Source organism: Mauremys mutica, chromosome 3 (assembly GCF_020497125.1).
Source record: "Mauremys mutica isolate MM-2020 ecotype Southern chromosome 3, ASM2049712v1, whole genome shotgun sequence".
NCBI classification, from domain to species: domain Eukaryota; kingdom Metazoa; phylum Chordata; order Testudines; family Geoemydidae; genus Mauremys; species Mauremys mutica.
Window position 1 is genome coordinate 67,065,092 of NC_059074.1, and position 22,364 is coordinate 67,087,455.

General features: G+C 42.4%; 2 protein-coding genes across 6 annotated transcripts in view; one reads left to right on the forward strand and one right to left on the reverse strand.

Annotated features, from left to right (window-relative positions):
* NT5E (5'-nucleotidase ecto) overlaps nt 1–14,403 on the forward strand; it is a 50,947-nt gene extending 36,544 nt beyond the window's left edge. For 2 of the 4 annotated variants that reach the window (XM_045010759.1, XM_045010761.1), the window contains exons 7-11: nt 789–938; nt 1,516–1,667; nt 3,473–3,566; nt 8,539–8,739; nt 13,535–14,403. In XM_045010759.1, coding sequence (XP_044866694.1) covers nt 789–938; nt 1,516–1,667; nt 3,473–3,566; nt 8,539–8,739; nt 13,535–13,698 — 761 coding nt within the window. In that variant the 3' untranslated portion in view covers nt 13,699–14,403. Of the gene's footprint in view, nt 1–788; nt 939–1,515; nt 1,668–3,472; nt 3,567–8,538; nt 8,740–13,534 lie in introns of those variants that run through there. The other 2 variants (XM_045010760.1, XM_045010762.1) reach the window with 2 other exon arrangements.
* A 1,584-nt stretch (nt 14,404–15,987) lies between these two features.
* SNX14 (sorting nexin 14) overlaps nt 15,988–22,364 on the reverse strand; it is a 75,982-nt gene continuing 69,605 nt past the window's right edge. For both annotated transcript variants that reach the window (XM_045010757.1, XM_045010758.1), the window contains 3 exons: nt 21,877–21,968; nt 21,613–21,669; nt 15,988–16,185 (listed from right to left, as the gene is read on the reverse strand). In XM_045010757.1, the coding sequence (XP_044866692.1) occupies nt 16,147–16,185; nt 21,613–21,669; nt 21,877–21,968 (188 nt within the window). In that variant the 3' untranslated portion in view covers nt 15,988–16,146. The remainder of the gene's footprint in view (nt 16,186–21,612; nt 21,670–21,876; nt 21,969–22,364) is intronic.

A 22,364-nucleotide genomic window follows, 5' to 3' on the forward strand; every position in this document is an offset into this window, starting at 1 on the left:
GTGTGGTCCATCATTTGCGACTGACTGGTGTCCAGAGTCATTTTGCGCTGTTTCCAGGGTAGGATGAAGCCTGGAAGTACTTTTGTGGAGTTGGCAGTAAGGTGATTGCTTGGGACATTGCCATTGTCCCAGAATTCTTTCCTGTGTGCCTCAGGATTGCATGACAACGCTTAAGAGCTTTAGCCCGATCCCAAAAAAGCTTGTGATATTTCAGGCATATCTTTGGGAAATTCTGGAGGTCCTCAACAGTGTCCATGTCCTTCTCCTTCAGAACTTTTGGAAGATAGTCATACATAGCATGGGACAGAGTTCCTACATTAAGTAGGTACACATGTAAAGCTGGTCCTATGGTTCTCTGATTCTGTCCCATTCAAGGACTCTTGACAGATTTTTGCATTACTAATCCATACCAGGAGATCGACAAACTGACGTCTGGTAGCCTTTGACAATATCCACTGTGTTCATTATTAATATGTAGCAGAAGCACCACATAAAGGTTGTCACCTTGCTCCCATTTCCACTAGTGAAGCTGCAGTATAGGTGGGTTATGCATATCACAACATAAGCAGAGGCAGAAAATCCTTAGATTTATCTAGCTGGCCAATTTGGAAAACTGAGATACAGATCAAAAGATGGAACCTCTACTCCTGAACTATTAAATTACATTGCTTCAAATGATACACAGCTTTATAGGTTATGTAGCACACTATTAAGTGATCTTAAACAAGATATGTAAGGTGCTCTATTATGAAGAACATTTGTTTACATAAAGTGTTGTTCTATCCAAGGTACTATTACGATGGAGGACCTGCTAGCTGTACTGCCGTTTGGAAGTACTTTTGATCTGATTGAGTTAAAAGGCTCCACTCTCAAAGAAGCATTTGAGCACGGTGTGCGCAGACATGGACAAGGAACTGGCGAGCTGCTGCAGGTTGGGGGTTAGTTACTCTTTTTTTTTTTTTAATTATTATTATTCTCTTTCCAATATAGCCATATTTCATGCTGCCCTTATTGGCATTTATACCTCTGGGGAACCAGCTGCACTGCCCCAAATGGAAATGAAATAAAATTGAAAATACATTTATCTTCATGGTAGTTGTATGCACCATTCTGTTGCACAGCTTTTCTCCTCCTTCATCACTAATGAAATCTAGAGGCAGGTCAGTGTTGTTGCTGGAGGCTACAGGACTAACTTCTCCCTCCTTTGTTCAGGCTTCCAGATTTTTTGCCTCTTGGGGTGGAACAAGTTGGCGGTTCAGTTTCCCCCATCATTTTGTTTTTAACTTTATTTTTATTCATTGTTGTGTGGCTGCGACTTTAGTCTTCCCCCTCCTCCCCAGCTTAGGTAAATAGCAGCGTGGTGGTTTCAACCACCTTCACCTGTCGTTCCAGTGCTTCTCTGCAGGACTCCCCTGCCCTCTCAGTCCCTGGCTAAAACTAAGTAATGTTCCCTGTGTGAGGCAGCACTTAGATGCTCTACTGAGGGCAAATTGTGCCCTGTCTGTTCCCAACCAGCTGAGCCATGCTGCCAGATACAGGGCTCAGTCAGACCAGCAGCTCGGGTCCCCATCCTGCTCCAAGGAGCTGTGACTCCAATGCAGAAAAGCCTGAGTAGGAGCTTCGAGCATCTGGGGGGAGAGAAGGATGCTACCCAGCCAGCTCAGGAGGTAGGTTGCTCAACAGACCTGGGCCAGAGGGAGAAACCCCCCTGAAAGGAGCCAAAGTTCCTCCCTGGCTACTGAAGTGGGGCCTCTTCTCCCTGCAGGAAAGAAAAAAGGCTCCTATACAGCTCCCTTGCCTCCCCCTGTGGATTGAGGGATTCTTATGATGTTCAAAGGTAAGTCTGGCAAACTCCTCAGGGGTCCCAAAAAGGTAAAGCAAGCATCACCTTTGCAGTGCAGCAGTTAATATTGTCAGTGAACAATGTGTGCAATTGTCAGTGGACAATGGATGCAAACAGGAGTTAAACCCTTCGTTTGCCTTCCCCAAGGCAGTGTTTGCTGGGAGTTTTCTGCTACACAGAGACTCTCGCAGTGCTCTGTATCATGCTCACCACCTTTTCCCCACCCTGCAGCATGTCTGGGCCAGCAGAGGGGCCTGTCCTTCCAGGGCAGTCCTGCCTCAGGCTGCAATATAAAGGGGAATTGTGGTTGTCTGGCCTTCCACTCATAAGCATCACTGCCAGGAAAAAGGGATCAGATTTCATACAGCAGCAGAATGGAATTGTGCCTTCTGATCATCAGCCATAATTTAAACCCTTGCACTGCCCAAAAATGGCTTAGAAGGTGGAAGGTAGGAAAGAGTCTCTCGCTCTCGTGCCCCTTCCCTCCCCGCCCCCGCCCCCGACTGTCTCCACATTAACGCTTGAGGAGTACTTCAGGCAGTCTGACCAGAAGAGATGAGGATTCCACTCCCAACCACGCTGCACCATCATGGAGTTACAGAGGTGTAAGTGTGAGATCCCTTCCCATGTTCAAAATGATCCTGACTGATTGCTTGACTGCGTGGTGGGGAAATGGGATTTCCAATATGCACTAATGTGCTGCACATTAACTAGTCCATGTACGCCCTGTTAGTGCTCACGAAGAATTCCCTAGTGTGTGTTAACAGCAGTACGTTAAAACACGCTAGGGCACTTCTCGTGTGCACCAGCAGGATCCACATGGACCAACTAATGTGCAACACATTAGTGCATGTTAGAAATCCTAACCTCGTCATGTCTACATAGTGTTGTAATGGGCAAGACCTGCGTAAAGACCCGAGTGGTACTATACTACTCCTACTTACTTGAGTGCTAGCTAGGCTGGAGGAGCAATGCAGGCAGCCTTTCAAACTCCCCTGGACACTTAGCAAGCTATTCCTACAGTCAAAATGTGTACCAGTAGCCCTCCTTGGTGGTATGATCCCCCAGACCAGGACAGATAGCAAGCTACCTCCCCACTCTAACGTCCAGGGCAAGTACCACACACATCACCAAAAAACCCTCCCTCTTCCCCCACCCCAAAAACAAAACAAAACCCTGCAAGACTTTTTTAGTACAGGATATTAGTGGCTAGAAAGGAACTCATTAATTTAGTAAAATACCATATTAGGCACAGTTTCCCATGGATACCTCCCTAGTACATCATAAGATCCAAATGTAGACTTCTGATTAAAACCGAATGTTAAACTAAGTGTTTCCATAAAAACAAATTACATAAATGTTGGGAGTGTAAGATTGGCTTCAGAAGGTTTGTCACTTCCAAAAAAGGAAGAAAAAAATGAACAAATAAAAAGCCCCATAGCTCAGGAAGGGAAGGGAAGGGAATGCTGCTGTGTAGCGCTGCAGCACCACGTCTGTCAGCAGCATCCAGTAGACATACGGTGACACTGAAAAAAGGTGAGAAACAATTTTTTCCCCTTTTCTTTCATGGGGGGGGGGCCTGACGACATATATCCTGAACCACCCGCAACAATGTTTTTGACCTTTCAGGCTTTGGGAGCTCAGCCAAGAATGCAAATGGTTTTCGGAGAGTGCGGGAACTGTGGGATAGCTAGAGTCCTCAGTCGTCGTCCCCACCCCCTCCGTGAGTGTCCATTTGATTCTTTGGCTTTCCGTTACGCTTGTCTCAGCTCCTTCACGCAGCACTGTGTTGAGTCCCTATTGTGGCCTCTGTCTATCATAGCCTTGGAGATTTTTTCAAATGCTTTGGCATTTCGTCTTTTGGAACGGAGTTCTGATAGAACAGATTCATCTCCCCATACAGAGATCAGCTTCAGTATCTCCCATACGGTCCATGCTGGAGCTCATTTTTGATTCTGGGACTGCATGGTCACCTGTGCTGATCGGCGCTCCACGTTGGGCAAACAGGAAATGAAATTCAGAAGTTCGCGGGGCTTTTCCTGTCTACCTGGCCAGTGCATCCAAGTTCAGATTGCTGTCCAGAGCGGTCACAATGGTGCACTGTGGGATAGCGCCCGGAGGCCAATACTGTCGAATTGCGGCCACGCTAACCCTAATCCGAAATGGCAATACCAATTTCAGCGCTACTCCCCTCATTGGGGAGGAGTACAGATATCGATACTAAGAGCCCTTTATATCGATATAAAGGGCTTCGTTGTGTGGACGGGTGCAAGGTTAATGCAATTTAACGCTGCTAAATTCGATATAAACTCGTAGTGTAGACCAGGCCTTAGTTCCAGTCTTAATTCAGATAAGATTTACAACTACCTTTCTTCCCAAGGCCTTTCTAGCCAACAGTTTTCCATTGCACCTGGCTTCAGATAGGCTCTACTTTTAAAATAATACTGGTCTGTGGGGTGGGAACATTTATGTTGGCTCCTTTCTAGACAGATTTCCTTTGTCTTATTTAAAACCAACTGCAGTCACCCTTATCAGCCAGAGGCCTTCTTTTTAGAAGTATCCCCTTATCTCAGTTATTCTTTGAGCCAGATATCCTATCTACTTCATTCCTTCTGGCCTTATAACTCACTGTTTTCAAGGCCTCCCTTCTGCTTGTGAGTCAGGGCCTTTCTTTGCAACATGCATCTTATTTTCTTAACCAAGCTTAAGCTGACACATTCTTTAATTTCATATTTATGCTACAAACAGAAACTTCCAAGGAAACCTAGGTAAGTTTTCTTTCAAACCAACCAAATCCTCAGCATGATGGGGATGGGGGGAATTTGAGTACAAGAGCTTAGAGTTCCGCCACAAGATTCTTCCTTCTGATTCACTCTTTGCATCCTGAGTCTTAAATGGCAGATAGTAGTCAGAGTAAAGCACAGGTCGCACATTAATCCTATATCCCTGCATAGATAGCATGCAATCAATACCCTGTGTAGGGAAATAGTCTATCAGAAACTGGGATGGTTATGCCTAGTGGTCAGAGCTGTGGCAGGCTAGTTGCTGGAGCCTGGGGGACAGAGCCAGGATCAGGAGTCCAGAGCAGGGCTGGACCAAGGCCAGAGTAAGAGCAAGGCAGGGACAGGATGAGGAACAAGGCTGGAGCAGGCTAAGGCTGGAGGATTCTGGTTCCGTTAACAGGTAGAGAAGAGTTCCAACTTATGAGTCACCAAACCAGCTCCAGACATGTGGCTTGGCTGGAACCTAGCACAGGAGTGACTCATCTATGCATGTGGTTTAATCAGGTTCTGGTTCAGGGATGACTCATAGAATATCAGGGTTGGAAGGGACCTCAGGAGGTCATCTAGTCCAACCACCTGCTCAAAGCAGGACTAATCCCCAGACAGATTTTTGCCCCATATCCCTAAATGGCCCCCTCAAGGGTTGAATTCACAACCCTGGGTTTAGCAGTCCAATGCTCAAACCACTGAGCTATCCTTCCCCTTACACAGACTCAGTCATAACTAGAAAGCTGCTGGAAGGGATTCATAGCTACAAGTCCTTCAAAATCAAGAAGAGCTCTTGATCCCAATGCAGAGAATTGCTCACCCAGATTTCAAAACAGACATGGCTCTAGCTGTAATTTTACCATAATGGTAAAGATTTGCAAAGATCCAAGACTTTGCATCAGTCACTTCCTGAGGGGGTCATCAGTAGCCAGTTGTCTCCAATGAGTAGGATTGCTGGTATTGTGCATCAGTTCTATCCCCTGAGCAGGTTTCTGAAAATGTGCCTGAAGAAATTCTTTCTGAGAGCCTAGAAACATGCAATTGATGCAGTGGAAAATGAGGTGTCATTCTGAGATCACATCTGAAGGCCCCTTTGTGCACAGATGGGTGCAAACAACATGCTGAGAGTCAACCCAATTTTCACTCTAGACCTTGCATACTCACTCTGGAAGCAAGCCTGAGTGGGGAGCATATTTGGAAGACAGACTTCCAAAAGCGCAGAGTACACATCCCTTTAGTTCACTCTGACAGCACTATCGGTATGTGTCTGCACAAAAAACTAAAAACCACAAACATGGTCACATGGAATTGGACCAAAAGTCCATTATTGTCTATGACAGTGTGACAATGGCTAGTACCAGCTGCACCAGTAGACGGTGCAAGAGCCCACCTAGCAGGCAATCACAGAGAAGTCTCCTACTACCTTCTAGTCAAGGTTATCTTATGATTGATTGTATCCCTTCCAAAACTAGGGAGTAATCAGAGCTCAAAGTTTCTCTGTGGGAATGGAAATAATGTCCTGGTTAGAAAACAATCTGCTGCCTTTCAAGACAGTTTACATAAAGACAAAGGGAGAGCTGAAGGTCCACTGGCCCAGAAGGCACTTTGGACTTGCGAGATAGTTAAGGACCCCACATTGTACCTGCTGAAGAGACCAAATCGCTTGAAGCAGAGATTCCTTCATTCAGACCAGGAACACCGACAGTTAACAGCCTGGGTGTCGGAAGAAAAGTGTAGTTCAGCATGGATTCTCCATTACAGTTTGGTATCTTGACAGAACTCAGCCAGGAAGTCTCATGTATTGATCTGGTCAAATGTACGTTTCTAGTGCAAGGGGAGCAGCAGAAACTGTCTCTTTGTGCAGTGCCGAGCATATCGTGATCCTAACCTCTAGATGCTATTGTGATACACATTATAATAGTTACAAAGTCCTGGTGATCTGAGCTACATTAGGGTTTCATCAGGATGACGGGTTGGAGTCCTACATCCCAAGCACCATAAAAACAGGTACCAGCCCTAGTGGCATTCTGTAGGTAGGCTCACTGGACTCTCCATTTGAGTATCATCAGATGCCAAAATAAGTCAATAACAGATTAGACAAGTCCTGTGGCTGGTTTTTCTAGTTGCCATTACCTCTGAAAGGCAAGCTTTGGAATTAGTTCCTCAATCTATACAAGAACCACACTGATGTTGTCATGAGGAAAAGGTTATTCTTATAACTCCAGAATCTTTTCTATTCAAGGTAAGTTCTTTCCACAGTTTCTGGGAGACAGTGCCATCATTTTGGCCATCCAAAATGCCAGGGCATTAGGGCCTCAAGTTTCCCACAGGTAGTGAAACAGAATAAGAAACTTCTTACCAGATAACTTTTTCTGTTAGCAGCTTTTCTCTGAATTCAGCCTGCCTTGCTAGTCTGGTAAATGACCAGAATATAAAATTGAAAATTTTCTCTGAAGGGCAACTTGGACATATATTGTCTTAAAATTAATTAATACACTATATCAAGTTGTTCTCTTAATGCTAATAGTAGGTTGTTGGAGCATTTCTCTAGCTTTGGAACAACTCTTCAGATGGCCTGAGCTGAAGGGCAGGGCTTAGTTCTAGGGCCTCCAGCAACAACACAGGACCACCTCCAAATACCATAGGTGGGGGGGATTAACCCATTAATAGTGAATGAAGATAGAAACTACTAGCAGAAAGAGAATGACCAGGTAAGAAACATCTCATTCACGTCTGTTCATGTAAGAACGTTCTTAACCAGCCTGAGGAGACATGCAGGAGCAGCTGCACCAGATTCTGTAATACAGCTTGTGCTGTAGCAGTTCCAGAGCAGTGGGTAGGGTATTCACTTTTATTTCAATAATCTGTTTGTTATAGCAATGGCTTGACTGGAGCTTTTGACTAATTAGGGTACCTGCCTCTAAGGAGGGTAAAATGGCATTCTGCTTAAAATTGACCTAGAGAGGTGTGTCTGGCTTCCCTGCAGACTCCTATTTCCTGGTTCCTGTTTTCAGTCCTTTGGTTAAAAAAACTACGCTAAATCAGTCCAGTGCATAACCTCAACTGTCCTTTCAAATCTCTTGTCAGTTTGTCACAGTGTCACTGTGCTATGATCTGACTGTGAGGTACCCTAAGAACTCTATTGATTGGATCACTAACCCTTTTGAAGGGAGTTGTTTCCTGTACCCGACTGCTGATCATCTTGACCTGTTTGTACTTCCTTTAATGGTAGCTCTACTGCAGGTTCATGCTGTTGCCCTCAGATTAAGAGACACCTTAATGTAATTGCATGGTTGGTAGGTTTCATTGTCTGGCTCTGCATTTTAATACTGTATTAATGAGTTATGGCCTGAGTTATACCATACGTAGTTTACAAGGAGGCCAAGAAGTCCATAGAGCCTAGATTGATTTGAGTTAGTAGCTACAGTATAAAAAAGAATGAAGAACATAGCCACTATCTGTAATAACCATGTGTTTGCACATTCCTTTATACTATTATCTTACTGGTTGAAATGAGCATGTAAACAAATGCATGACAAGGAGGCAGACTAGGAATATGGTGAAGAGGGGGAGGTGTCTGATCTCCAATATCATAATCCCACCCACTCCCCAATGAACTGTTTGTGTGTGTCAGCAGCCAGGAGGGAACTGGGAAAAGAAAAAGGGTATGGAGCTTGAGATGGGTTGCTCCCTCTGTTCTCACAGTTCCAGTAACCATGAATTTTCTGGAGTAAAGAGTAAGAGCTGATTTGTGTGTAAGAGGGGAACAGGGCAGGATGCTATTTACAATAAGAATGTTCTCTTTCAAAAGTCAGGCCTAATTCTCACATGCGGAAGTGTAGAGTGTCAGTTTAACGATTGTATGGATCTGAGGTGCTCATTGGAGCTATTGAAAGTGATGTCTAAAAATGTGTTTTCTCCTAGGTATTCACGTGGTCTACGATCTTTCCAGACCACCAGGAAGCAGAGTTGTCAGCATAGAAGTTCTTTGCACAGCCTGTAGAGTACCAGCCTATGTACCACTCCAAATGGATGAAACGTACAAAGTGATTCTTCCTTCTTTTCTGCAGCAGGGAGGAGATGGATATTCTATGCTAAAAAATAAATCACTGAGTCACAATCAGGGTAAGCGTAGACACTCCATATTGAATATGTAGCAAGCTATTAGCTGTGTAGTGGACATCAAAGACTAACATCCCCCTAGTTTTAAGAATGTTAAAGATGTTGCTATAATACGAGACCTCACAGTTTCATCTTAAATAGAATGGATATAATTTGCTCTGAGTCACTGAACACTCAGGGCTAATCATCCAGATTTAACTCCGTATCTTTCAGTTGATAATTGTTAGGCCTGATCCTGAGAGAAACTAAGCACCTGCAACTTCCATTGAAATCAGCCTCTCTCAGAATCAAGTTATCTGGCTGCATGTAACAGCTTATACTAGCACAGAGCAGGAAACAGTGTCACTAATATATCATTTTAAGGAAATGAGCAGAAGCGTGCCAGAGGGGCCACAATGTTATCTGCACTAGATACACCATGTACAATAATAAATGAAGAGAGAGTGGCTGTTTTCATCTACACCTCAAACATGCTACCAACTAGAAATATATTTGCTCAAGTAGCTTTTACCAAAAGGATTAGTCCAAAATCTAAAGGAGAGTCAGTGTCACGCGAGGATCACTGAAGCTGCATCACCAGGTACTGAGGTATCCACTGGACAACATGGAAACAAGTTATAGAAGGGGAAAAAAATCCTTATTCTGTACAAAATAGAGCCAGCATTTCAAAAGCTAGCGCTGCATCTTTCGCTCCTATTGGAGCCCCGTATCAGATTATGAATAGTAACGTACGAGTATATAGCATCAACATGCAACTGATGGTACAAGAATAAAAGCCAAGCCAGCACCAGAGGGAAAGAAAACGAATGGATTTTTCTAACGCCATTTTAAGAATACTTAAAACAGCATTTAAGTGTTTAGCAAGTACAATACTCTGCCCTGTATAGCTGCCATCCAAATCTGTTAGGAAGAAAAACTTTTAACAGATTTAATGTTTAACATATATTGTTAACAGCCACTTGTTTATTCAAATTCATTTCTGAAGATACACAAAGGACAAAGCCTCCCATAAAACAGAGTACCCTGGAAAGGCATGCTTCTAGATCTAGCACAAGTTTCCATTTGGTCTGTAGTGTTACCTGATTTCGATGGGTCTCCCATTTCCAGACTGGCTACTGTCCTGTTAGCTCAGCCCACAAAAATATAAAGAAAGTTCCCTTTTGGTCTTCAACAAAAGGTGATGCCATTTTAGATTTGGTGGGGGTGAGTAGTGAGGACCTCATAGAAGAACTGATCCTAAAGGACAACTTTGTTTTGAGTGATCTTGAGCTAATTCAATTTAAACTAAGTGGAAGGATAAACAAAAATAGATCTGCAATAAGGGTCCTTGATTTCAAAAGAAGGGAATTGGTTAGGGAAGTGGACTGGACTGAACAACTGAAAGATCTGAATGTGGAGGAGGCTTTGAATTACTTAAGTGCAAAGCTGCAGAAACTATCTGAAGCCTGCATCCCAAGCAAGGGGAAAAATTTGTAAGGAAGGGGTTGCAGACCAATCTGGCTGAGTGAGTATTTCAAACAGGTGATTAAGAGAAAGCAGAAGGCCTACAAGGAATGGAAGCTAATTCTTGGAGGTCAGAAAGTGTAGGGATAAAGTAAGAGCTGCCCAATGCCAAGCAGAGTTGGACTTTGCAAAGGAAATTAAAACCAATAGTAAAAGGTTCTATAGCCATGTAAGTAAGGGAAGAAGAAATGGGATTGCTGAGGATGGGGGGGGAGATGAAAGTCTAGGCATGGTCCAACACTTAAACAAATACTTTGCCTCAGTTTTTAATGAGGCTTATGAAGAGCTTGGGGTAGAGGCTAATGGCAATGAGGATATGGAGGTAGAAATTACACATCTGAGGTGGAAGTCAAACTCAAATAGCTTTATGGGGCTAAACTGGGGGGCCTGGATAATCTCCATCCAAGAATATTAAAGGAACTGGCACATGAAATTGCAAGTCCAATAGCAAGGATTTTAATGAATGTGTAAACTCAGTAGTCATACCCTATGTCTGGAAAATTGCTAATGTAGATCCTATTTTTAAGAAAGGGGGGAAAATGTGATTAAGGAAACTACAGGCTTGTTAGTTTGACCTCAATTGTATTCAAGGTCTTGGAACAAAAAGAGAAAGTAGTTAAGGACATAGAGGTGAACGATAATTGGGATAAAATACAACATGGTTTTACAAAAAGTAAATCATACCAGAGCAACCTGATCTCCTTCTTTGAGAAGATACCTGTTTTTTTAGACAATAGAAATGCAACGGATTTTATCTACCTGGATTTCACTAAGGCATTCAATACAGTTTCACATGAGAAATTATTAATTTGGAGAAGATGGGGATTAATATGCGACTTGAAAGGTGGATAAGGAAGTGGCTAAAGGAGAGACTACAAAGGTGAACTGTCAGGCTGGAGGGAGGTTACTAGTGGAGTTCCTCAGGGAGCGGTCTTGGGATCAATCTTAAACATTTTTTATTACTGACTTTGGCATAAAAAGTGAGCTAATAAAATTTGTGGATGACACAAAGGTGGTAGATATTGTCAATATGGAGGAGGACTGTAATATCATACAAGATCTGGATGACCTTGTAAACTCGAGTAATAGAAATTAGATGAAATTTAATAGTACAAAGTGCAAGATCATGCATTTACGGACTAACAAGAAGAATTTTTGCTATAAGCTAAGGACTTATGTCAGTTGGAAATGACGGAGGAGAAAGAGGTGGGTGTATTGGTTGATCACAGGATGACTATGAGCTGTCAGTGTGATGTGGCTGTGAAAAAGACTAATGCAATCCTATGATGCATCAGGTGAAGTATTTCCAGTAGAGACAGGGAAGTGATATCTCATCTGGAATATTATATGCAGTTCTGGTTGCCCATGTTTAAGAAAGATGAATTCAAATTGGAACAGGTGCAGAGAAGGGCTACTCAGATTATCTGAGGAATGGAAAACCTACTTTGAGGGGAGACTCAAAGAGCTTGGCTTGTTTAGCCCAACCAAAAGAAGCCTGAAGGGAGATATGATTGCTCTCTATAAATACATCAGCAGGATAAATACCAGGGTGGGAGAGGACTTGTTTAAGTTAAGCACCACTGTGAACACAAGAACAAATGGAATATAAACTGGCCATCAACAAGGTTAAGCTTGAAATTAGGTGAAGGTTTCTAACCATCAGAGGGGTGATGTTCTGGAGCCAGGGCCGCCCAGAGGATTCAGGGAGCCTGGGGCAAAGTGAGGGAGCTGCGGCGCTTGTACTCACCGGGCGGCGGTCTTGGTCTTCGACGGCATTTCGGCAGCGGGGGGGGGCCCTTCAGTCGCTTCGCGTCTTTGGCATCACTGAAGGGCCCCCTGCCACCGAAGATCCAGACCGCCGCCGGGCCAGGACTTGTGGGGCCTGGGGCAAAGCCCCATTTGCTCCCTCCTTCCCCAGGTGGCCTTGTCTGGAGCCACCTCCCAAAGGGAGCAGTGCGGGCAAAAAACTTGCAAGACTGAGCTTGATAATATTATGGAGGGGCTGGTATGACAGGACTGCCTGCAATGGCATGTGGCCTGTTAGCAACTGCGAGTAGCAAAAATTCCCAATGGCTTGATCTGGGACAGTAGATGGGGAGAGCTCTGAGTTACTACAGAGAATCCTTTCCCAGGTATCTGGCTGGTGGGTCTCGCCAACATGCTCAGGGTTTAACTGATCCCCGTATTTGGGTAGGGAAGGAATTTCCTCCCCGAGTCAGATTGGCAGAGACCCTGGGAGTTTTTCACCTTCCTCTTCAGCATAGGGCCTGGCTTACATGTAGGTTTAAACTAATGTACATAGTGGAGTTTCTGTAACTTGAAGTCTTTAAACCATGATTTGAGGACTTCAGTAACTCAGCCAGAGGCTAGGGGTCTATTAGAGGGGAGGGGTGGGGTGAGGTTCTGTAGCCCGCAATGTGCAAGAATTCAGTGGTGGTCCTTTCTGACCTTAGTCTAAGAGTCTGTGGTTATCGTGTCCCTCACAGATGGGATCTTTCGAGCCATAGCTATTTCAAAGTTAATCCATAGTGCCTTTATCTTCATTAGGTGAATATATTTTGCATAATTACCACTTTTGTAATGTTAAAACAACTCCTAGTAAAACTCTCTGCAGAAATGAATTAACATACTGATAGAAAATTCACATGGAGTCTGTGTGCACAAGGAAGCGCACAGTTCCTAAACACACTAAAGGTGTAACACTGGAAAGGTACAGTGTATAACCTGTCAGCTATGCATACCTGTTACCTGCCTAACAATGCACAGTGTCAGAGGAGCCTTTGGAAATGGGACTCGGGATCCCTGTTTGTGTAAATATGCTAGATATGCACTAGTAACCCTGCAAAGATAAACCAAAGTAACTATGGCAAGGGCAATGCTCTTCCCAATAAACTTTCAGCTGCCCACCATGGACATTCTGGAAAAAACTTTTCACAATAGTTGAACTGTTCTAGCTATCCATCCCTGTAGAAGACACATTTTTAATCCATTGTGATTTCCCCAGCCCCTTGATGTCATAAACCAGTGGTTTGCAACCTTAAACATTTTCAGATGGAGGTGTGGAACCCTTTGGAAATCTTAGACATGGTCTGTGGCCCCCCAAGGGTCTGCAGACCACAGGTTGAAAACCACTGTCATAAATAATTGTGCTCTCCTGAATATGAAAATGTAGCAGAAAGCAATTCCTCCTTCAAGGGAAATTAGTTAAAAATGAGAAAAAGTTTGAGGGTGATATTTAACATTACTAACTATTAATTTCACAATATATATATATGTATAACTTCTGTTTATCTAGGTGATCTTGATGTTGAAGTAGTTTCCACTTACATCTCTAGAATGGGACGTGTTTTTCCAGCAGTTGAAGGACGAGTGAAGTTTTCTGCAGGAAATTTCATCCAAGGAAGTATTATGCTGATTGCTGGCTTATTCACTGTGATATTCCTGCACTTCATTTTTTAAATTCTCATTTGCAATGCTTTTTTTTAGACTGCTGCTAGAATGCCTGCTCCCCTCCCCTTTGCCTGCACCTCCCAGCATGTGTTTAAACAGGTCCTAGGTCTTGGCATGCATTCAGTAATTATAGTGGAGGGTCAGCTGTATGACAGTCAAGATTGAGACCAGCTCTCTTTAAAACATGGCTCTTCTAAATGCTGTACTATGAGCTTGGTTACCTAGGTTGCCTTGAAATTTGGTGTGCTTTGTAGGGGTTTGAGGTAGGAATATTGATCCACATTTGGGGTCACTTGACTAAGGGCTTCCTGAGATGTGTCTCTCTGGGGAACAAACAAAACAGCTTTGCTGAAGTTTGACACATTCTAACAGTTTTTTTGCCCAGATCTGGGTATCAAAGCTTGGCTCTGAAAAAAAGCTGCGACACATACTATACACAGGTTTAAGTGCACTTTCTTGATATTTCTACCCTCAAACTCAAGTTCCAAAAAGCAAAGCATTAAAGGAAAATATCTTATTCCATTGAGAAATATTGTATTCTGTAGAAATATTTACAAGCATATCAGTGTAAAATTTTCTCTCCATCTCTTCCCATGCACACTGAAACAGTGAAATCAACAAATTTTTTTCAGCAGTGTAAGTAAATTCCTACTTATAGATGCATTACTACTTTCCTCTGTTCACTATGGATAAAGTTTTCACATTTGTTTTCAACCCTGCAGTTTTCAATCACACTTATTTTGGCTACATCAGTGGCTGAGATAATTTTCCCCCTCTAACAGAGATTGGTTTAAACACTGAAGCATAGTCAGACATAAGCTCCTCTTACACTAGGATATTAAGACTGCCACATTATTAGAAAGGTGGGTTCCTAGGAAGTTGCAGAGTTTTGGGATTTCACATGCACTTATTCCTTGAACAGGTACTCTTTTTATAGAGGCAGCAATTGATATTTTCTTATCTACAAGTGGAAGAGGCAAAGACTTCCAGCAGAATAAAAGTTAGTCTGATTAACAGATTGGTGTCATAGAATAGAATCTCAGGGTTGGAAGGGACCTCAGGAGATCATCTAGTCCATCCCCCTGGTCAAAGCAGGACAAATCCCCAGGTTTTTTTTTGTTTTTGAACCCCAGTTCCCTAAATGCCCCCCTTAAGGACTGAGCTCACAACCCTGGGTTTAGCAGGCCAATGCTCAAACCACTGAGCTATCCCTCCCCCCTTTTTAAGCAGACTAGAAAACACAGCAAAAGGTTACACCTATGAGCCAAGAAGCATTGGAACCTTGTAGATAGCTTCAGCTGTAATTCTGCTGTATCCTTCAAGTTATCCAGTAAGGTGGATTTGGCCAGCAGAATTAACATTTTAGCTATCTTTGTGCAAAAGGGAGGAGAGAGTAAATGGGAAGGGGGATATAAAAATTGTGACTCAGGCTGATTACGAGTTTCAGATTTGTGTACTTGTTTTAAGCTTCTTGTTAGCTTTGTATTCTATCTTATTTGGTGTTGACATTTTCTGAAAGTGCTGCCCAGGAGTATCTGTGAAAAGGTATAGCATGAACATGTAATATGTAACTTGTCAACGGGTTTTCTAATGGCTAGTTTGAAGGGGGAAAAAAAGCTTAAAATGCATGGTGGGGGGGCGGGGAGAGAATCTCAACATGGAAAGTTTCTTTAAACATATTCCATTAAGAACAGATTGGGGCTCCAACTCCAGTTTTTTAGTCCTCTAAGGAAGACTCTGGGAAGACTTCGTATGTGTGATATTTCTGAAGTGCTTCATGTTTCAGCATCAGTTGCTAGATAAACTGAACACTTTAATGATCATTAGCTCCCTGTTCTCTACAATATGTAAGTACTTTTCATGCTAACAAAGTATGAAAGGCCAAAAACTAAATAAGCTTTGAGGTAATGATTTACTTGCAAGAGATTCATTTTCTTCACTTTTTATAAAAAGAGAGACATGGAGATTTATTTTGGGGAAAATTTTAGCAATATTTTACAACCTTACTTTAGCAAAGCTAAATTTATATCAAAGCCACTTCCCCACAACAATCTTCCTCATTCCAGAGTTTTTCAAAATATCCTTTCAGGACGATGACCCCTTTGTTTTTATCAGTACACATTTAGGTTTGGTCCTCTACATGTCTGCTTTTCAATGTACAATAAACATTACCATATTCTCTCCTATACTGACAATTTTTTGTAAAATGAGTATTGTGTCTATTAGCAATAGTTACACTTTTGAGGAGAAGGGTAATGAGTTCAAATAGCAGACAAAGTTCTTTAATTTCAATCAGTATTAAATTTGAATTAATCTTTATTAGGCAAACAGATCTTCAGAAGTTAAATTTCACTGTTATTTACAAGAAAATATACAATTCAAGACTAAAATGTTTCACATCCATTAAATTAGTGCACTGCAGACATTTCCATTTGGTGTTCATCTAACCTCCTGCTTTTACATCCACGATGATACAGAAGTAGCTTCCTTCTGAACCTATAAGTAGTAATTGAGAAAAATTTTGCATTGTAATTTACTGAAGTATGGAAATATATATTTACATAGAAACACTCACAATGAACAAAATATTTTAATCACATTAGAAACCATCATAATAAATATGGAGGTCCAGAAATTAAAGGATAATGTTCACAATTTTCCCCCTACTGTACCTTAAATCAGGAAATGTCCTGTTTTTGTAACTCCTGCTGTTCCCAACCCTTAAACCAGCTTTTCTGAACACAATCCTATGATCTAGAATCCCTCATTCTGAAATGAAATCTTTAGTCTTTACCTCTCATTTCTCTTCATCCCCTGCTGCGATTTCTTCCTCCCTCTATCATCCCAGCTCATCACCCCAGAGTTTCCAGGAGATTAGATATACATTGGGTTTGAGACTGAGTTTATATAATGGCATTTTACTGCTCTTCTAAAAAGACAGCTCTTATATAATCTATTTATGAATGTTTCATTTGGGTGTTAGTCCAGTACATCTGAATTAATTAAATGTATACTGGTAATGACAAGTCTAATTAAATAAGAATCCAATATGTCAGAGATGAAGATTAATGGCTGAAAAGGAAACAGAAGGGCTGGAAAAAACAAAGATAGTTATAAACTTGAAGACTGGGATTATTTCATAGCACCAGTTAAGAACTGGGTTATTTACCACATACTGTATGTAAACAAGCTATGGCTTTACAGCATAATACCTCATTTTAAACTAGGTTCAAAGGGGCAAGTGACAAAAGTCCCGAGTAGGCATAAAAAAAGGCAACAAACAGAGAGCTAGCTGTTGGGGGACGAGGGATAGGGGCAAAATGGAAAATTACAACCAGGTCAATAGGAGCAACAAGAGGAAAAAGAGCAGGGGAATGTGCTCAGCATCTTAGGATGTCTATACACAAACGCAAGAACATGGGGAATAAATAGGAAGAATTGGAAGTAGCAGTACACAAGACAGATTATGACTTAATTGGCATCACTGATCAGTCTTGGTGGGCTAAACCTCATGATTGGAATATTGGTATAGAAGAGTACAGCTTGTTCAGGAAGGACAGGCAGAGAAAAAAGGGAGAAGGTGTTGTATTATACATCAAGAACATATACACTTGTTCTGAAGTCTAGAAGGAGGCCAGATGCAGAGCAGCTGAAAGTTTGTAGGTGAAGGGGAAACAAGAGTGATGTCATGGTAGGGGTCACTATAGACCACCAAATCAGGCAGAGGAGGTGGATGAGGCATTTCTACAACAAGTAACAGCAATATCCAGAATCCAAGACCCCTGGTAATAATGGAGAACTTTAACTACCCAGACATCTGTTACAAAAGTAATAGGGCAAAACACAATATCCAATAAATTCTTGAAATGTATTTGGGACAAGCTGTTTCAGAAAGTGGAGGAAGTAACGAAGGGGACAGGGAGGAATTGGTTGCGAATCTGAAGGTAGAAAACAATCTGGGTGAAAGTGACCATGAAACAACAGATATCATGCTAAGGAAAGGAAGGCGAGAGAGCAGCAGAATAAGGACAATGGACGTCAAAAAAAAAAAAAAAACAGACAACTTGGAGAACTGGCAGGTAAGGTCCCAGGGGAAGAAAACTAAGGAGAAAGGGAATTCAGGACAGCTGGCAGTTTCTCAGAGACAATATTTAAGGCACAACAGCATGATGAGAATAGCTCAATGTGAAGGAAAGAGAGGAAGAACAGTAAGAAGCCAATATGGCACCATCAGGAGCTCTTTAATGACCTGAAAATCCAAAGGGAATTCTACAAAAAGTGGATGCAGATAAATAGCTATGGACAAGTATCAAATTCCACAAGAATGTAGACACAATCAAAAACTAAGGCACAAAATGAATTACATCTAGCAAGGGTCATAAAAGGCATTAGTAAACTAAGGGAATGTGGTCTAAATGAAATTACTATAAGGTGGGTGCACAATTGGTTGAAAGCCCATACTCAGTTATCCATGATTCATTGTCAAACTGGGAGGACATATCTCCTGGCATCCCACAGGGGTCTCTGGAGCTTATTGTTAAGTCATCCAAAACCAAAGAAGGACCTTCGAATGCAAGGTCGAGAATGGTCTGGTGGACCTCTGGGGGAGCCTAGAAGACTGAAACCATGAACATCTTAAACTAATAGCTGATGCCATGGTTCGAGCTGCCGAGTCCACACCATCCAAACTGTCCTGAGGATCAGTTCTGGCAACCAACTTACCTTCTTCCATTATTACAGTGAAGTCCTGCCTGCAGCTCTCTGGTAACCTGTCCTTGAATTTAACATCTTCCCAAAGCGTGAAGTCATAGTGACTCAAGAGTGCCTGCTGGTTTGCAATCCTAAATTGCAGACTTCGCAAGGATTAAAGTTTGCAACCCAGCAAGTCCAGTCTTTTTGAATTTTTGCCTTTACATGTTGATGCCTGGGTGTCCTTACCGCTCCTGCTGGTTAGTAGCTGCCATTACTAAGGAGCCTGGAGGAGGATGAGAATACAAGTGCTCATATCCTTTAGAATGGTCATAGTACCTCCTCTTGGCCCATTTTGTTGTGGGAGATGGGGGAGGGGTCTACTTAAGTGCCTTAACTGGCTCCATAATTGCTTCATTAATCATCAGAGCCATTTTAGAAAGTGCCATTGGTAACAGAATGTTCACTGACTTGTGAGAGCTCTCACAGACCACCTCTGCCTGAATGTCAAGAACAGAGGCTACCCTTCTCAGTAGATCTTGATGAGCCTTATGGTCCTCTGGTGGTGGTGAGTCACTTGCCACCTTTACAGCCTTGTCTGGTGATGAAGAAGAGAGGCAACAGGATGCTGAGGTAGTGGCTGCTCTGTGTCTTACGGTGGAGAAGCCGCACAAGTGACTTCTGGCTGCTCTCAGTACTGGGTACTGGAGAATGTTGTCTGTGGTGCCCTTTCTCTTGGTGCACCCTTGAGGAAACCAAACAAGGCAGGTGAAGAGAAGTCAGGGGGATGCCCCACAGCATCCAGAATGGCCACAGATATGGGCCTGGGACTCATGCGTGACTGGGCCATTGCCCCTGAGGAGGCAGCCAGTGCTGGGACTATTGTGACTCCCATGGTCCCCAGTTCTCTGACTGAGAACTGGCTGGGACACAGAAGAATGCACCCCCAAGTCTGACAAAGAAGAGTCTGAGCCCTCAGACAATGGAAGAGCAGAGCCAGTCAGAACTGGGGCTAGGTAGCCAGAATCCGGGGATGGCAGTACCGAGGATATCATTGCTGGCTTGCCTCTCGACTGCACTGACTTTTGTGGAAATGTGGGCTGTACTGGTACCACATGCTTTGATGCGGTGACTGGAAGCCTTCCTGTACCACTGGGGATATTGGGACTGAAAGGCTAAGAAGGTCTCCATATGCCTCTGGAGTGGCTGGTAGCGGTAATGATTCCTGACACGAGGATTTTTCACAGGTCAGTCTGATGGACCTGGCCAGGTTCCAGAGGCAGCAATCCCTTCTTTTTAGTCAATGATTGCTCTAGGGAATCCCTTCCTCCACGTCTTTTCTAGAGCTTCTGCCTCTAGCCGGCTATGGTACTGGTGAACTTGACTGAGGTACCCAGCTAGAGGAGGGTGTCTGCTTCTTCTGCTGCACCACAAAGATCAAAGAGCTGCAGAATCTCTGGTGGGCACTCTGCATCGAAGCTGCATTCCTAACATTACTAATGCAACGACTCCAATGCAGTGGAGAGTATGTCTATAAAATCTGCAGATGACACAAAGGGATTGAGACAGCTGGGCCGCAGCTGTGTGCTAATTGGGCCACATGTGGCACACCGCTTGAGAACCACTGGTCTAGGCTCCCCACATTCACATTTGGGGTCATTTATCAACTTCCACTTGGCCATGGTGTCACCAGGCTTTACCACCCTAGCTTTAACGTGATTTAGGGCAACCAGATCGAGGTGTCTGGAGGAAGTGGTTCTGAAGGTTCTCTGGAATCATTGGCATTTCTTTCCTTCCACAATGGTATTTTGAAGTAAGGGATTTTCAGAGGCAAATATCTTTCTGGACTTCAGCCTCTTGGATGGTGGAATGTATCCACAATATGCGTGTCTTGGATCATGCATCTGTTTTAGTGTCTCCTTTTTACTGAAGGCATCCCACCTCACTGATGGTGGTGCAATCCCCAAAAGTTTCAAAGTCCCTGTGATGATCCTACAGGATTGACTGAGGTCAGTATCAATTTTGTGTGCATGGACTGAGCATGACCATACTGGGGCACAATACCTGCAATTGAGTAACACAAGGAGTGACTTGTTGCTTGTAGTGTTTAGGGGGTGAACTCCCCATTTTGTACTGGTCAATTTCTGGAGTACACAATTCCCAGAGTTCATTTTCTTTTTCAGCTGCTTGATAGGTTCTTTGTACTTCCACATTCAGTCTAACATGACTACAGATTATACAATTCAACTTGTCCTGTAAGATTTTTATTTAAGTGTTTACAGCGGTTAAAAACTTGAATCATTTTTTCTAACCTTCATTTGGAAATCTTCAGTTGAGTCTTCATTTCAACTAAGTAAGTTAGGTCTCTCTTTCGTGAAAGTAAACAATATAGATGGCCTTAGTTTGTTTCAACCTCCATTACTAGCTTATATTTGCCAAGAAAAACTGAAATATTAATTTGGCTCCAACAACAGGGTATTTTTGTGTTAGGTGCTAAAACTGTGCTTGGCACTGTGCAAACTCTAAGATGCAGCTCCTGTGCGGTGGTGCTTACAATCTCAGTTGTTAAGATACAAGTTCTATATTTTAAATAAAATCAAAGTTGGCTAACAAAAAATTCATTATGCAATTCTCTTTCAAAAAGTTTGATATACATAGTAGATACAAACACGTCACACCTCTCCAGATTACTATGCACTATGTAAATAGTGCTTAGCCCTTATACAGTACTTTTTATCCATGTGATTCCTCTCTCCTTTATCTGGACACTGGGAATTCCAGAAAGCAATAACCAAAATTAGGTATAACAAAATACACATCTGATGGGAAAAATGCTGAACCTCAACCAGAATGCAACAAGCAGGATAAATTTCCCAAAGACAGTATCTGCAGAAATTTGACAGTCAATAAAGACAAGGCATACAGGGATACCCCGCTGCCCTGCACAGTTCCATTGGGGAGGCACCTCTACTTCTAGCACAACTTATAGGCCTCATGAGAAAAATTTTAATTAGCAAAAATTAAAAAGTTTGGCCTTGAAAGATCTGAAGGCATCTTTCAACCTAACAAAATACAGGATCCTCAATGGAGTTAACCTTTTGATGGGTAATAACAACAGTAACTGTTGGGATTTCATGTCTATCTGCTTGTGATTAACAGAGTGGACGAATCTAAAGTGACTAAGATTAGAGGAGATCTATTCTGCAGCATTTATATGGGTTTGTCATCACATACCTTATTGAGTTCTGGGAACAGTTCTTGTATCCCAATATCCAGCAGAACATAAGTCAACTAAAAAACAGAAAAAGTAGCTGTTGTAAAAGGGTCATGGTAAGTTCTTATGACAACCCTTTAAAACAACTATATTGCTCTTCATTTTTAATAATTAAAAGATAATTTGCATTTACCTAGGATACACAAAAGATCACTGAAAGCCTTTATGAAACACTGCACCAAGCAGTAAGGTTCTCATATAATTGTTTTCAGAATTAAAAGTACCTGCTTGTTAAGCACTGGCTGCTGCAGTCCATCAAACAGAAGTCTGATGCCTTCATACTTGGCGTCTTCTCCAATGCATTTGCCTATCAAATCTAGACCAGATACCAACACATACCAATCACAAAAAGCCATTACAAATTAGTTATGTCCTATAGTAAAGCATGGCTAGACCAAAATTCAGTTGATCATATCCTCAGCACTTCCAATGGCTCTAAACTTGTATGCTATAACTTTACCTTTCAAATGAATTTGTTTTTATAACCACAAAAGTCAAAAATCTTTCTGAACCCCTTTGATTATTCTATTTTAGCTAAGAATTAGCCAGTGTCTACTAAATGAATTTAAAGACGTATAAGTGGAAGCCTATGTCTTCAAGTTCTCAATATGAGAAAAATTATTCCTTTGTTAGCCAACCCACTGCAGCAATATACACATCTTTTTACTTTCAATGGCATAGAACTAAGTCACTGCCAGATTTTAGGTGAAAA